This window comes from Juglans microcarpa x Juglans regia, chromosome 1S (assembly GCF_004785595.1).
Source record: "Juglans microcarpa x Juglans regia isolate MS1-56 chromosome 1S, Jm3101_v1.0, whole genome shotgun sequence".
NCBI classification, from domain to species: domain Eukaryota; kingdom Viridiplantae; phylum Streptophyta; class Magnoliopsida; order Fagales; family Juglandaceae; genus Juglans; species Juglans microcarpa x Juglans regia.
This window is the reverse complement of record NC_054595.1, coordinates 21,142,317-21,160,227: the sequence shown is the minus strand read 5'-3', so window position 1 is coordinate 21,160,227 and position 17,911 is coordinate 21,142,317. Positions and strand designations below refer to the sequence as shown.

Genomic DNA, 17,911 nt, shown 5'->3' with positions numbered 1-17,911 from the left:
AGTTTAAACAGGTCCCCGAGTGTCGGGTTTGCACCCCACCTCTCACACTAGAAAATTCAGATGAGACTTTTTTTGGTAAAAACAAGTGGAGTGAATGCCATGGTTACAAATCCAAGTACCTTGAGGTTACATTATTGAAGTGCCAAAACCGGATATGGGCAGTAACATTTGTATGATTACTTCCGATTGAAACGAAGAAGAATAGGAGAAGAAGAAATAAAGTTCTATGCTCTTTTTCTTCTAAAATCTCGAGCTACATGCAAGTGTTATTTAAACAAATGGGGAAAAACAACGAAGAAGGAATAAAACACTGGCCCAAGAATCTTATCTTCATTCTTGTATAACCAACCATGCCTAACATGAAGTCCAAAATAAATCAGGAAGAGAACCCGAGAAAAACCAAAACTTCGATTCATTTCCTAGGCTTAAGCCACTCTTTGATCTCAAATACAGCAGACATGGGTAGTAACACCAAAACGGCCTATGAATGTTACAACCTGTAATATTTGAATATATCAACATCATCTCTCTCTCTCTCTCTCTCTCTCTCTCCCTCTCCCTCTCTCTGAAACATCATATCCAACAAATGTCCCATTACACTTCGATATCCAAACACAAAGAAATGGTACCATTTAAGGGACATTTTTTTATTGTCTTCTGTCTAATAAATGATAATCGAATTTTCCAATCGATGGGAAGGCCTCTCAAAACAAAACACATTTCCTTCCACAGAATGGCTGTATAGTTGACTCAAAATATACAGACTACCTTTGTTGTATCACCAAATACATGGGAGGATGGTGGGTGCGTGAGGGATGACCAAATCGGATCTGCGCCGCAGACAGCTATTCTGGTTTTGCATATTACAGAAGCTTGCTGGTTCTCCGTCTTGATGGCCCTCCAGGAAAGAGCTTCATGATCCATCCTAAGACCCTCTCTACCACCTAATCAAGCAAGAAATAATATTAAAAAGAAAAGTAGAAACGTGAAATATTTTAGCTTCCAATTCATAGATTTGGGAACTGTACAACAACCAATAAAAAGCTATTGCAAGGCAAATTCTCTTGCACAGCACTGGTTTCTATGCAAGTCTTTTGTAATATTTCTGATTTAGATAGTGAGTTAAGATGAGATAAAAGATGAAAGTTGAAAGTTAAATAAAATATTACTAGAATATTATTTTTTTAATATTATTTTTGTTCTGGAACTTGAAAATATTGAATTGTTTATTATATTTTGTTCGGAAGTTTGAAAAAATTGTAATGATCAGATCAGATCAGATGAGATGAGATGAGTTAAGTTGAGATGGTTTCACTATCCAAACCAGGCTAGAAAGACCGTTGAAAAACTCTTCATGCTGGTTTTAAACATGAAAAAAAATCAATCGCACACGTCCACACACACCTACACACACAAAGACCCAGCCAACATAGAATAAATTAAAACACATAAAAAGATAGATGATACCTCATCACCCTCATCTGCGTATGGGGTATTCTCATGCATAGCACGAGAATCAGGTTGCCTAGGTGGTATAATCTCATTGGCCATACTTTGAGCAGTCAAAAGCTCTAGCCTTTGAGTTTGAGCTTCGAGTTTATGGGACAACTCCTTGTTCATCTCCTTCATTCATGAAAAACAGGACAGATAAGTAAATAATATTCAAATTAATACCTGAACAAGGCATTGAATCTAGATGTTCGTATGGCCTACAAAACAAACACGTAATTTTTAAACCACTTTGTCTACGAGACGAGAGTAGGACAACAAAATTTAAACAAAGGAATGAACAAAGGTATTATAATACCACAATACAAAGGAATTATAATGGTCTTGCAACGTATCAAATAATACGCCAATACAGAACAATTCAAAAGTGACTTTCTGCGGATATTAAAACAAGACTGAATACCTATACTTATGATGTAATTTCTAAAAGCATGTAAATCCTACTTCAATTTAAAAATTACCTTTAGCTTGGAACAATGAGATAACTCAGATGCCAAAGCTTGCATCAACTCTTCTTTCTCCAAAGCTAACTACAGCATGAAAAGGCCAGCACTCTTGTTAGGTCTAAACTGCGATCTACTTTACAACATCAAATAATTAAAAGAAGAATGAAAAATCTAATGAGAGAATTGAATCTCAAGACATTTCCGTATAAACTAGCAACGAACAGATAATATATAAAAAAAAAAAACTAAGCCAGACTATACCTCAGAGATTAAAGCGCTGATATTGTTAATCATTCTCATCTGATCAGGAGGAATATTCACTGATGAAACTTCAAGAGTTGACTGTCCATTTTCAGGCAGCAAGTTAACACTGGAGGCATCACTTCCAAGCGAAGATGCATTTTGATCAATTTCATGGATGGATGCATCTGGAATAGCATTGAATTGAATTGATGAACAGATACCCGCAAAGAGAAAATTGAATATCATTAAGAATAAGAAGAAAAGATTGATGCCTTTCCCTTTTTCCCTTTTTAATAAAGATCTTTTGCTTGCCAAAAAAGAAGAAAAGAAAATGAATAGAGACAATTTTTTAAGAACCAATCCTGTACCCCTTAATCAGTAATATGAATACACATTATCAGCATAATGCCTATTTTCAGATGTTAAACATTGTTTTTGGTGAGGAAACAAAGGAATCATTTGGCATCTAAAACACAGAAATATAGACAAATTTTATATGTAATCATTAAATAATTTTTTTTTATTTGAACGAGAACTTTATCAGGGATGAGAATGACATGGCAAATAGACCTGATTTAGCAGTCTTAACAATGATTTTTATAAAGAGCACTATCAAAATTTTTGGGAGCAGCAACTGAGCGATGACAAAATTCAATCTTACCTAAATCTTCAGTAGAGGTAGATGTATCTCTCTTATTAAGAGTATTATTGCTAAAATCAATAGACGTTGCACTTGTGGAAGCTTTCCGCAGCTTAGACTGCAACAGCTTCTTCTCTGTGTCAGGCAAACAAAATAGGATTGAAACAAATTAGGGGCAGACATTGCAAGCATCAACGTTATATGCTGACATACCAATGTGACGAAGTCGATTTGTTACATCAGCAGTTATAGGAGAATAAAAAATGGAAATTTTCAACAATTCACTATGTTGGATTTCTATTCTATGAATTTATAGAAAATCTAAAAAGAAGGCAATGAGAGAATAATTGAAGAAATACATTTTAATAAATTACCCTCGAGGTAGAGCAAAAATTTTCAACCAGGTTTAAATGGAATTTCAGATACAGATGCTGCGGACTCAAGATTGATAAAATTACTTCCCTATCATCCCCAACCTAGCCCCCCAAAATCCTCCTCATCCCCCAAAAGAATGGCACAAAAATAACCAATTTTATATGAATGAAGGCCACTCAAACCCTACCATTCTGATAAAACTGTGATTGAAGCTAGAAGATAAATTATTAACAGAATATAAACCTTCTGTAGAAAAGCATAAAAGCATCCTTACCTTCTTGAAGAGCATCGATAGTTGACTGCAAATCCTGACGATCTTTCTCTAAGCTAGACATTTTCTTTCTGCAAATTATTCACTATGACCATCATTTTCTGACATCCCATAACTAAAAGCTTGCAATTGAAAACATTATGCAGGATTGATCAAATTTCTGCCCACGTGAAGAGACAAACAAGTTCCCAAAGCACTATTATAAGAAAGAGAGTTCCACTTCAACATTTCACTCAATGCTCCTACAATGATTTACTCCCAATTAATAAGAAAGAACTTGTGATATGAACAGTGGTAACTTGGGCTATACAACTTGCATCATTTTGAAGTCCCAAATAGAACTTGGAACAAGTGCTACAGGGAGTATACCACTAAATGCAAGTAAAAGTAGGCACACCATAAGCAGAAGAGCCCTCTCCCTAAAATGAGTCACCAAGATTATGGACTTCCAGATACGCTATACAAGAAAACGCTCTTGTGCCTGCAAATAAAAGCAACCCACATAGTTTCTCCACTCATAGAACACTAGTCCATCACCATTATGCATCTCTTCCTTAAATTATCTTTTTTTTATGAGTTGCATCTCTTCCTTAAATTATCCACGGTCAGATTTTCCCAAAGCCGCTGTCCATACAGTGAAGCCACTCTTGAGGTAGACTTGTTCCACCATATACATCTCTATGGAAAGGGCCAAGGGTTGTTCCACAGCAGGATGTAGAACTTGATAAAACAATATTGAATTTCAAACTTCTTCTTTCTGATCCTTGCTCCCATTCCACTCCTTAACTAGTCCTTAACTAGGCATTCTTCGATGTAATACTCGCAATGTACTTGGGTTGTGCCTCTATCACTCTTTAATAAAATAATGTGACTTGACTTATAAAAGAAACTATAATATCGGATTTCTGTAGCAAATCTCTTACATTTTTAAAAACTATATTAAAAAAGTCAAATTAGTCTTTAATCAATAATGACAGTTTAGCTTCTAATTTGGTAATTTTTTCTATTATTCATGACCATCACAGATTTCAGAATTAATTTCCAATTCATTACTCCCTAGGTATAACATTTATAGAAATTACAGAAAATTCGTTTTCATTGCTTTAGATAACACTGCATCAACAAAAGAGAGAACCAATACAAACAGAAATCCTGCGATAGTCATTAGAATAAGTGATGCTGAAATGCATATCACAGTTATTTGCCTACAGGAAGCTTATAATGTAAAGCATACCTGTATGAAGAGATTTCAGCTTGTGAGTTCTCCAGTTGCCTCTCCAGCTTTAGCTCACTAGATCTTAGTCTGAGTGCCTACACAAATTAAGCATAGAACGATTTCAAGAAACAAAGCAGTGAATAGGAATGTGAAAAATCCAGTATACAATACAATATATTTACTTTTGAATAGAAGTAATTAAGCATCTGAGATGTAGTAATTTTAAAATCACGAATAAACAGGGATGTTTAGACTAATCTATCATCACTCTCTAGATTCACAGAAGTGTAGACTTGAAAATTTTTTACATCACTTTATCCATTATCTTTTTATCATCACAGACTGAGGGATACAATGGTCAATCTAGATTGAATCAAATAATGTAACCAATAGAATGGCCAAGCATCCTAAGCCACTAATATCTCAAACTTATTATCACATGACAAACAATAAGACTAACCAAATACTGAGGAAAATGGAATATAAGAAGACCCAAAAAGAAAAAACCAACTCGTCTAAATCAAAACTTCCATATTGTAAACCTGTTACTATCATGACATTTTCCTGATCAAAGGCAATTTGATTGACTACGTTGCGTAACCTAACAATTACATTAACTATGCCGCCAAACCTAACCATGGTACAAAAAACTTTTGAACCACAAGTTTAACTGATCAAAAACAGTCTGAATGTAAAAGCACTAAAACAGTAAACTAATCGCAATTTTTTTTTTTTTAACAAGTAAACAATTATATTGATAAAAAATAGGCACGGCCCAAGTACACAAGATGGTATACAAAAGGTAACACCTATCTAGGAAGAAGCAATGGAAACAAAAAAATCATGAACATCAAGGCCATTAAAAACTATGGCTATGGTCCATAGAAATAAAGTCCTAACAAAAAGAGATCTAAGTTCCTCTATCGTGCGCTCCTTGTCTTTGAATGGCTGGTCATTTCGCTTCTGCCACAAGCACCACAGAATACAGATAGGAACCATCTTCCACACAACATTGACTTGTGGAATACCTCCTAAGTTTGTCCAGCTGGCCAACAACGCAGCCACTATGGCGGGCATACCCCAAGCTAGCCCTAATCTGCAAAACACTTCATCCCATAACACTCTAGCAAGATCACAATGCAGTAAGAGATGATCTACAATCTCACCAATTTTCTTACACATGCAGTACCAATCTACTCTGATCACCCAGCGTTTCCGCAAGTTATCCGTCGTCAAAATCTTACCCATAGAAGCTATCCAAACAAAGAATGTCGCTTTGGGAGGCACCTTATTTCGCCAAATCCTTCTCCATGGAAACTGATTGTTCTGCGGCTATGTGATAGACTTATGGAAAGAGCAAACCGAGAATGCACCTTTGTCTGCGGGTATCCACCACAACGAGTCAGCTCCTTGAGTGCTCAGTTTCATGGAATACAAGAGACTAAAAAAGTCCTCAAAGCTGCCAACTTCTCAATTTGGGCCACCCTAGTGAAGTTGATGTACCATTGAACTTGATCCCCAGATATCGCCAAAAGATCAGCCACTGAAGCTTCTTTCTCACATGTAACCTGGAAAACTAAAGGGAATGAGTCTTTTAGGGCATTATTCCCACATCATAGGTCACTCCAGAATTTTATTGAGCCATCTCCCAACACGAGTCTTGTATGACGATTAAAAACACTCACCCTCGTCTAATGTGCTTCCAAACTCCACGCCATTAGCCCCACTTATCTCTCTAGTGCACCCCCCCCCCCCCCCCCCACACCTCCATATTTACAGTCAACCACCGATTTCCATAGGGTTTTCGGTTCCATATTATATCGCCACAACTGTTTCCCGAGTAAAGATCGATTGAAAATCCTTAGGTTCTTAATTCCTAGCCCTCCAGAGGATAATGGAGAGCATACATTGCCCCAACTAACTAGATGGAATTTGAAGTCATCCCCCATGCCGCTCCAAAGGAAATCATGAAGTTTCTCAATCCGGATCACCACATTTGCTGGAATTAGGAATGGAGATAGAAAGTACGTTGATAAATTAGATAGGGTACTCTTGATTAGGATTTTTCATCTGGGTTCCAGACCAAGTATACCCGAACCGGAACCCGGGTTTCAAACCCGAGCCGGAACTCGGACTAGGTTAGCCCAGGCCAGAACCCGGATGAATCCAAGTTTTTTTAAAATGCGGATTCCGAGTTCCAAGTCGAACCCGGTTTTTTTTTTTCATACTCCTTGTCCTATGCCAAAGGAAACTTGATTCTCAAATTTCACTAGCTTTCCAACCAACCCAAGTTACCCCAATGGCTGGTTTTCTATACCTCTCTGTCTCTATATTTATTTACACCCATATATATACAACCCACCCCAAGCATCGGTCATTCAGAATTTCGGGCCAAAAAAGAAAGGAAAGAAACTTTTAAAAACCAAGTTCTTGGGCTAGCTTAACTTTTCTGTCGGGTTCAAGCTTGTTTTCCACCTCAAAGTTCTTCTCCAAAGCCTTGACTTGGTCGATGCACAATCGACGCTTCTTCTCGGCTACGTGGCCGGATTCTTCTACACGACCTTCTTCGTCTAAGCCGTCCAACATGGACTGAAACTCCCTACTGTAGATCTATAGTAGTTTTTGCACATCTATAGTAGTCTTTGATTGTTCATCTACAATGGAGAACCAGTTAGAGAGAGAGGCAGAGAGAGATAAGGGGGTGGAGTAAGATTTGTAAGTGAACCAGTTCAGTTCACAACCCAGCTAGCCTCATAGTCACACTTTCTCTATCTTTAAATAAACCAACTTGGGTCTAATGTGGATCAGACGGAATTTCGGGTTTTTTGCCAGGTAATTTTTTTAAAAAAAGACCTGGCTAAAACCCGGTACCTGGATTTCAAACCCGAACCTGCAACCCGAGTTCCGGCCCAAGTTTGATCCAGGCCGGAACCCGAAACCATAATCTAGTTTCCCAGGTTCCGAACCTGGCTAGGAAAAAACCTAGCCTAGATGAACAATCCTACTCTTGATTAAGGTGATCCTACCACCATTCGACAAGTACAGTCTCTTCCAACCTACCAATCTACATTTTATCTTCTCAATCACTGTATCAAAGATTGATTTAGCCCTTGAGGCAACCCTTAACGGAAGGCCAAGGTAATTCATGGGAAGAGATGAAACCTTACATCCAAGAGTGTTAGCCAGCTGCCGGATGTTACAAACATTGTCAACTGGCACCAACTCTAATTTGTCAAAATTCACTTTCAAACCTGACGTCACTTCAAAACAGAGTCGAAGTGTTCTCAGTGCCCGAATCTGGTTTTGGTTTGCCTCACAAAGTATTAGTGTATCATCTGCAAATAGTAAGTGAGAAATGTTAAGAGTACCCCTATTGGGATCACCAATCGAGAATCCAGCTACAAATCCATTATTAACCAAAGCCGCTATCATTCTATTAAGCGCCTCCATGACAATGACAAAGAGGAGTGGGGACAATGGATCTCTTTGTTTTAGGCCTCGTTTGTTTTTAGGAAATTTCTCAACTCATCTCATCTCATCATTACAACTTTTTCAAATTTCCATACAAAATAAAATAAACAATTCAACTTTTTCAAATCTCAAAACAATAATAATATTAAAAAATATATTCTAACAATATTTTATTTAATTTTTAACTTTAATTTCAGCTCATCTCATCTCATTTGCAAAAACAAACGAGACCTTAGGCCTCGGGAGTTGTTAAAGAAACCAACTAGACTGCCATTCACCAAAACTGAAATCCAGCTAATCCACGAACACCATCTCTCCCCAAATCCACACCTCCCAAGTAAGTAATGTAAGAAATCTCAATTAACATGATCATAGACCTTCTCAATATCCAACTTACATAGGATCCCTGTATTGCCAGCTTTTAGTCTACTATCTAGGCATTTATTGGCAATGAGAACTAAGTCCAATATTTGCCTACCACTTACAAATGCATTTTGGGGTTTTGTAATGATCATCCCCAATACCTCCCCTAGGCGCTTTGCAAGTACCTTAGAGATGATCTTATAAACCCCATTCACAAGACTAATGGGCCGATAGTCCTTAACCACTGATGCCCCGATTTTCTTAGAAATCAGTGCAATAAAAGTGGCATTGAGGCTTTTCTCAAATTTTCCAGCCGAGAAAAATTCATGGAATACCTTCATTAGATCCTCCTTCACCACCTCCCAACATGATTGGAAGGAACCCATAGAAAATCCATATGGACCAGGTGCTTTGTCTTTTACCATTCTCCCCACCACATTGTGAACCTCGGTCTCCTCAAAATGGCTCTCCAACCAAGAGACCTTATGCGGCTCAATAGACTCAAGTTAGTCCATCAAGCTTTGGCCGCCACCCTTCTTGCTCAGTAAGCATGTGTTCAAAAAAATCAGAAAAGTGTTCTCAAATCGCAGAGGCCACCATACAATTCACACCATCTATATTCAACATCTAAATGTTGTTGGTTCTCCTGTGAGAGTTAGTCACTCTATAAAAGAACTTTGTATTTCAATCTCCTTCTTTCAGCCACAACGCTCTAGATTTTTTGTGCCACGAAATCTTCTCCAATAATGAAACTTCTCTAATCTTGAAAACACCCCTGACTTCCGTGATAATTCTTTTGAGATAATGACCCAGCCCTCCTATATCCTCTATAACTCCGATAACTCCTCCGACATGGATTTCTTACATTCACCTATATCGCCAAAGGATAGAGTATTCCAAAGCTTTAATCTTTTTTAAAAATCTTTCAGTAAATGAAGCTAGAGGTACCATGAAACTGATATGAAACCACCATAGCCTAACCCTGCCCACAAAACCTTCAGATTTCAGCCACATATTTTCAAATTTAAAATATCGACACCCTTCTTGGATCCCACCACAATCCAGCAATATAGGAAAATAATCGCGATTTTTCCATAAAATTCTCAAGGACTCATATTTACAAGTCTACAGGTAATATGTAAGTGTGATTGTACATGCATGTGTGTCCACTACACACGTGTAGATAAAAGGCATGATTCCAATAGGTTATTTCTATTTCTATGGAATACGCCTTTCAAAGGGTTTGTCAATTTATGTTTTCTTTTTCTGTTTTTAACTTTGTAGGCATTATCTGGAATAGCATTTTCTTCATGAAAGGCAACAACAAAACTTAAACATACCAATAAATCTAACTACCTTCTCCTCTAAACCGATAACTTCAGAAGCCAGCAACTTGGCGCGCTCATCAGCCGCATTGCATTCTAGCTGTGCATTTGCATATTCAATCCTGACAGACTCAAGTTCCACCTGGATCAAAGGGTACCCATATAGCAACAAAAGTAAAGGACAATTAAACAACTTTAAAACAATTTGAAACCATACATGCCACGCTAACATCCAACATGAACTCACTTATAAAAAAAAACATCCAACATGAACTCGAATGAGTATTCTATGTCAGACTTATGTTAGTTAATGAACAACCAGAATTTTTTGTATAGGTATTATCTACTCTAATTGAATGTAGCAACTTGTTTGAGGCCATTATCAAAATGAAAGAGAGAGATTTGATACGCACAGAGAATCACTTGGATTTTATTTCATATCACCAACCTTCAAAGAAATTTGGGACATCTTTTATCGACACTCTTGCTCTGCTAATTGGCTTTTTTCACACACAAACACACAAATAAAAAAACTGAAAAAGGGAAGAAAAAATAGAATTTTTTTTATTGGCACCGGCTGTCCGAAAATAGCGTCCCGACTAATCTCGGGGTTGCACAGGCCCTCGACAAGAAATTTCCCGCAAGTGCACCTCAGGTAATTATGGGGAAAATCCCCCAGTCCGATGGCCCTTAGAGATTGTTTGCACTCAGTGGGATTCAAAACATGGGCCTGAAGGGAGCATACCACCAAGATCAAGGCCTTTACCACTTGAGCCAACTTCTAGGGGATGAACAAATAGAAGTAATAGGCAGCAAATTAAGAAAAAACGGATACTAACCAGTTGGGCCTTGATTTCCTCCTGTAAGTTTTCCATGTCAAATTTGAGTTGATTGATGACACTTCTCTAAAGAAAATATGCATGCAAAAACAGATGGATTAGAACTCAAATGTGTTACCATCTCTGAAATGCTAGACTTGTCAGAAATTTCAGAGAACAAACCATAATAATTTTACATAAAAAACTAGAACAGCCAGGATCACATGGAAGATTGCATTATCAATGCATAAGAACTTGGGAAAAGCCTTTGGAGTTCAGACCCGGAGGTCAGTTTCCACATTAACGGACCGGTAGTCAGCAAACTAAACAGATTTCTGTCAACACCAACTACCATGTCATTCGCAGCATTCTCAACACCATGTGTTACCCAACCTATCCTTTATATTCCAAGACTAATACAACTAAAAATCTTGTTTCAAGACCCTTTTTTCCCTAATTAATATCCACCTCAAATAAACACCAAAATATGAATATGTACTACAAACCATGCATTCACAATGATATTTTGAACTTTTGTGTCTAAGTTGGTCACCTGTATTTTCTGAGCATACAACCTTGTTATCTACCTAGAAATGGGCAGAATAAAATTTTTGAACTCGACACTTAACCCACAGAAGCTCCTAAAATCTAAAACCTGATGCGAATATCCATATCATTTAAGAACATGTAATCAAATCAAATTAAAGATAGAGAAAGGGAAAGAAAAATAAGTTTCATTAGCTTCATTATCCTCCATGGAGTATCACTATCCCATTAAGATAGTACGTGCAGCATGTACATCTTTTATTATGAATGAGAAAGAGAAGTAAAACAGAAATATAAATAGAGATCATGAATCATGGAAGGTCATGTTGAAACATAATAATTTAACAGGCTCTCAAGAATAAGTTGTAATGCCACAAGTATAATAAATTCAGAACCAACCTGTTGGTTGTAACTATCTGTTGCAGATGAATTTTCAGCAGCTAGGGACTCTGCTAAAGCACGTGAGGCCTCAAGAGCTCGTTGCAAAGAGAATTTTTCTTGAGTCAAATCTTCAATATGCTGAATGGCACAAAAGAAGATACTATTAAAGTAAATATTCTACAGCGAAAAAGAAGTTGACATCAATGCATCAGTTGATTTATACAAACTATTAATTACAAGTGAAGATATAAGGGGACCATCTATTGCTTTTGCGTTTTCTAGTAATAAATTTTCTAATAATTATAAAAAAAAAACATAGGGGGATCAATCATTCACATTAAGTTTTTTTTTTTTTTTTTTTTATTAGCACTGGGTGTCTGGGAACCGTCCCGACTAATCCGGGGAGTACACAAGCCCTCGGCAAGAAGTTTTCCGCAAGTGCACCTCGGGTAGCGTTCACATTAAGTAGATGACAATACTAAAAAGAAAAATTATAGTAATATTCATCTCAAAGCCTTTTTTCAAATGTTAAAGTGTCAAAAGCATACTTTTTTCCAAAGTGGTCAAGCAGTTTTTTTAATTAAGTTATTCAAATATGTGATATACTGCCATTTAAACAAATTTTCAAATGTCTTTTATTCCCATATCAAATCTCTCCAGATCTTTAAAACTTGTTCAGGCCCTCTCTCTACCAACTACAATTTGTGGAACCCTATGGAATTAGACCTGAGTGATCTCACTCTTCACATCTTGTTTTAGGGGGTAGAAAATGCAATTTAGTCCAAAGACAAGTGAGCTGAGTGTCTCGTCCTCTCTGTTCAAGGGTAGCAAGCTTCTAGAATGAGTGGAGTGCCAGACAAAATAATTAGAGACAGGAATTAAATTATTATTATTGGCTTGTGAAGCTTCCTAATTCTCCTACCTTTTTTTTAATACAATTCAGCTCATGAAATTTGCAACCCTCCACCAGATTTTCTTCCTTCCTTTTTGGGTAAATGAACTAAAAAGTAAATAGAAGTAACCCACAAACATGGGCGGTCTACTAGTTTGAGTTTGGAGCCTGAAATTTAATTATCACGAGAATCAAAACAGATAAAGAAAAAAAAAATCCTGTAGCAGTCATCCCATCTTCCAAGAAGCACCACTCTACAACAACAAAACATAAGTATGAGCAAAAAATAAATAGCAGTAGCACTCAACGATCACTCTAGCATTTCTTTCAATACATGCAGTGATTTTCCCTACCCTTTGTAATCGAATATGATAATTAGTTACTTCGAAAAATAAACAAAAGAATTACTCTCAGAACCCAAAAACATTTCATTAAAAGAGTCCACTTTTTCAGAAGTTAAAACAACATAGCTCAGAGAATGCCAACATACATCTAGTAATTCTAAAACCATCTAGGTTGTCAACATCCACTCTGTGCTACATTTGGATAGGGATTTTTATTTTTTTTTAAAAGGGCGATCAACTCCTGTAGATCATCACTTCACATGTAGCTGAGGTTCTCAATAAATAGATACTTTATGAATTAAGGAACTTATCAGTCAAAGCAGCCCATTTAGCTTCAGAAACTTCAATCTAAATGACAACATACTAAGAGCACAAGGTTATCAAAATGCAGCAACATAAAATGAGGGTACCTGTTCCAAAGCAGCAAAATCTTCATTGTTTTTAGCTGAAAAAAACTCCTGTTTCCTGTCCATGCTGTTGCCATATATAATCGATCTCACAAATGCCCCATTGCTAGAATATTCGGAAGAATACATGGATTGATCGAATGCGCTAGGGTCATTAAGAGTTTTCAGCTTTGAAGAAGCCCCCTCACTTTCACTCTGTCCTGATGGCTTCTGAAAAGGAGATGATCCTAAAACATCCATGCTGTTTGTATTTGAACCATTGGACATAAATGACTCCTCAGGTTCGGTATGTTGAAAGATTGTCGCTGAAGAAGCTCTAGGAACATTAAGAGAATCAAGAAAAGATGGACGAGATCTCCTAGAATTTGTTTCAGTTTTGGCTAAAAATAGTGGTACTTCATTGGGGGAACTCCTGACATCAGCACTAAAATCCATGGCTTCAAATGCTTGTGGAGCTGCATTGTAGACACTAGCAGGGCCATTAACATTTCTTTCCCCAAAATTGGAAACCACAGAATCATTGATGAGGGCAACACCATTCATGTATTTCCCAGCTTCATGAGCAGACCCTCTTACATTAGTTGTAGGCTGGATAGAGTCTACCATAAAGCCCCAAGATAGGTCAGTTCCTTCCCCAGAAAAACTATATATGCATACATATTCTATATAATACAAGCACGTCTTAGTAGATGAAAAACACTGGTACAAGGTATTCAAATATGCAAATTACCATCATAAAATGCAGAAGATGTATGAGCACCAATCAGCATGCTAGCATTACTGGAATAATCTTGCAGTCGAATACCACCAGAATCCAGAGGTGAGACTTTTGTAGCAGAAACAATAGAATGACCAGGATTTTTAACACTAGACTGCATCAAAGAATTGCCAGTTTCTGTTGATTGGATTTCATCTGTCCCATGAAAACTAGATTTACTACTTGTACTGTCAAAGTCATGACTTGCTTGTGTGCGTGAAAGAATAGACCAATCGGCTGTAGTCCCATAAGGAAGTCCACCATGCACTCCAGCATATATTCTGAAATCAATATTATGCCCTTCTGTCCCATGGATATGATTAACATCCATTGATCCAGCAAATCCTGAAGTTGAAGTACCATATCTCTCAATTTTTTTGTTATCTGCATATGTCTGCACACTATCTGCAGAATATGCATCATAATTTTTCACTGACAATTGAGGAGTGGTAAGTGCATCATCTGAAGAATCTTTTTCATTTTTAATGGGAAAACTAATTTCTTTGTTGTCATTGACAGTTACAGCAGGAGAGAGTCCCACAAAAGCTTGGCCCGGTATATCAGATGTGCCAGCTCCCTCTGAATCTGTAATAAGTGCAGGGACAGTTTCCAAAGGCTCTTTCTCATGAGGCCTGACATCAGAAGCATGATTTTGGCTAGTAGGCGCAGCCCTCTTCGCTTGCTCTGCTGCTTTTTTCCTACGGAACTCCTCCAGCTGCAATATAATTGAAGACAATGTGTGAATTTTGACCCAAAAAAAGCACATCTAAGATATTTGGGATTGTAGCTCAAATTAAAAGGAAATTATCAAAATGGATTTGGAAATGTATGTACACTAAATTTTTAAAAAACAAAAGTTACAAGAAAGGTTCCACCTCCAATGTGTGCTTCCAACAGATCAATTGTGACATAGTGGGCTCTTCAGTCTCAACTCCATCATCCATCTCAAAGATTTTATTTTTTTAAAAAATAAAAAGCAACAAGAAACGATTCTTGTTCAGAAAACACATACTTTCCATGAGATTAAAATGGAATTACAAGCCTAAAATCAATGAGATGAAATTTTTTTTCTATCGGCAAACATAGTTTATTGAGCATAAAATAGACAAAGGCCCGAGTACACGGGACATATACAAGAGCGTCAGGAAAAGATGTAGCAAAACCACAACACATACAATGGTGAAGTTGCATGTTCCAATCCAGTTCATAAAGTGTCTAAAAAGCAGCAGCGCTGGAGAGAGACATACATAGTTGATTGAGTCTAAAAGTAAAATCTTTAGTGTTGCTTCTAAGCACAATGCACTCATGAGAAAATGTGTCCAAAGCTCACTCATTCGTTGAAGTCATATTGATCTCAACAAGATATAAAAGAACGCATTTTTTTCAACTAAACAACAGGCAACATAACAGGCAGCAATATCGTAAATATTATAACCCAACCCGCAACAAAATATTTCTACGAATTCAAATAAAAGAAATTCTTGAATAATACAAAAAATGGACATAGCATCACCTACTAACGCATGCATCCATAAGAATACAATGGCAACGGACACAATGACGAAATTTCAAAACCAAACAATAAATCCCATATGAGAATCTATGTAAATATTTCCAACCAAATAAAATTATTAAAATAGAATGATTAGAAGTTAGAAAACGTACCCGGCGCTTTCCAGCTTGCAAATGCTCCTGTTTCCGCAGCACCTGAGCCGAAGCCATTCTGATCCAAAGCCCCCAAACTCCAAAGTTCTCGTATATTTAATCCACAATTCTAATCAAGTTACGCTGATAAGAAAATTTAAAAAAAAAATAAAAATCCCCACCAAACCCCCACCAAACAAACCCTAAAGAAATCTATTTAATTGGGATCAAGAAATTTGGGAATGACACTAAATTCGAAGTGATCAACGGTCGGATAATTTTTAAATTTTCAAAGGAGGAAAAAAAAAAAAAAAAAGAGAGAGAGAGAGAGAGAGAATATCGTAACGTTTAAAACCCTAATATGCGGACGGTGGAGGGTGGGGGGGTTCCCGATCTGACCGGAGAGGAGGAGAGCTGTGTATGAAAATGTTTTGGTTTTCAAGTTCTCACAGATCTCCCCTCCCTTATTTCCTCTTCTGTTCCCTTTTAATTTTACGCTTTGTATTTTCTTCTTTTTTTTTTTTTTTTTCTTTTTTTTGTCTTGATTCATTCTTTTTTTTTTTTTCTTTGTATTTTCTTGGTGGCTGATAACATTACCTGTTTTTTTGGTTTTTTGGTTTGAAACAGGCTGATAGCAGTGCCTGGCGGCTGGCGGTACAGGCAAGCGATGTGTCGGCGAATTTTGCTTTGGACCATGCTAGTCGCTAGATCTACCGCAACCTGTAAAAAATTAAAAAAATAATAATAATAATAATCAATATTACCTACTGTCATTTATCATTTAGATAATTTTATCTTTAAAATTTTTTAAAATTATAAAAATATTTTTTTTAAAGTGTTTTTTTTCTCATTTAATTAAAAACATATATATACAATCTCCACTTGAAGATTGCAAATAGAATTTAAAAAAAAAAAATTCAAACCTTTTTTAAACTCCCTTAAACGTTTTTAAAAAAAAATCACAAATTTATTAAAAAATATCTTTTTTAACCATTAAATAAATAAATAAAAACGTAGCCTTTTTCTTTCCCTTATGGGATTGACACAAAATATTATAACATCCTTGCATGTTAGTGAGTTTTCTAATTTAAAAATAATATTTGTAATCTTAAAGTATACAAATATTACATATTTATTTTTTTAAAAAGTGAATAAATATAAAATTTATATAAAAAATTTAATTTTTAAAAGTAGATTTTACTATTTTTTAAAATAAGTGTGCGACTCTTGTATAACTCATGAGTTTATCTAGCATTACTCGAGAAATTATATTTACAGTTATCTAATGCGCAAACGTCACAACTCTTTTAAAAAAAGTGAATAAATATGAGATTTATATAAAAAAATTAAATTTTTAATACTAAATTCTATTCTTTTTTAAAATAAGTACGCAGCACTTTTACAATCCATAACAAGATGGATAATTGACGTTACAAACTAAATTAACAGTTGATAGTCAATATTAATTTGCCATATTAAAATAAAAAACAAGATGGATAATATTTATATAATTTTCCTATTCGAGAAGGATTTAAATGAATCTATAATGACACTGATAAAGTTAGAATTATATCATATCCGATTTGATTCGTCTGAGCGATTCTAATACCATAAAAATATAATGATAAAAAAACTTTAAGGTGTGTGACATGTTGACGTAAAACATTAAATCTTTTAAGTTTAAAAAAATAGATAAATAATATTTACATTTGTAGAGTGTGTATGTATCGTGCAATCATTTTGTAAAAAGTGAATAAATATAAAATTCACATAAAAATTAATTTTTTAATAATAGACTATACTTTTTTAAAAATAATTACATAATATTTATATACTAGACTACTATATCTAGCATTATTCTTTTACAGACATGAGAAGAATACAAAAATATAAAATACCATATGCACTAATAAAGCAAGCATGTATAAGTATTTTAAATCAATTAATGTAATGAGCCACCTCTTCATCTTACTGCTAGTTTAAAATTTTTTTTATTTTTTTATAATTTTTTATTCATATTTTTTATCATTTTAAAATATTTTTAAAAACTATAAAAATATATCAATATACTAATAATCACTTTCTTAAATATTAAGTAAAAAATTTAAAAAAATAAATTTATTAGGTGTTAAAATAAGATGACAAATAGAATAGATAAAGTAACATTTTTCTAATATAATTGTGTCATTTTATTAAAAAAAAATTAATTTTACTTAACTATTATTCATTTTAAGTAAGTAAAATAGTTATAGATTAATTATAA

At 35.5% G+C, this 17,911-nt stretch overlaps 1 protein-coding gene and 1 non-coding gene across 2 annotated transcripts; both read right to left on the bottom strand.

Moving 5' to 3' along the window:
* Nucleotides 1–392: 392 nt before the first annotated feature.
* On the bottom strand, nt 393–16,193 carry LOC121246219 (protein BLISTER-like). The gene is made up of 13 exons (XM_041144292.1): nt 15,670–16,193; nt 13,978–14,719; nt 13,251–13,846; nt 11,623–11,742; nt 10,699–10,764; nt 9,891–10,001; nt 4,719–4,795; nt 3,488–3,555; nt 2,860–2,973; nt 2,217–2,383; nt 1,971–2,039; nt 1,468–1,623; nt 393–944 (listed from the first exon to the last, which is right to left on the bottom strand). The coding sequence occupies exons 1-13, from the start codon at nt 15,724–15,726 to the stop codon at nt 864–866; spliced, it is 2,424 nt and encodes an 807-aa protein (XP_041000226.1). The 5' UTR covers nt 15,727–16,193; the 3' UTR covers nt 393–863.
* LOC121247906 lies at nt 10,215–10,349 on the bottom strand. Its single transcript, XR_005937311.1, has one exon. It is a non-coding gene; the product is annotated as a small nucleolar RNA snoR86 (small nucleolar RNA).
* Nucleotides 16,194–17,911: the final 1,718 nt, after the last annotated feature.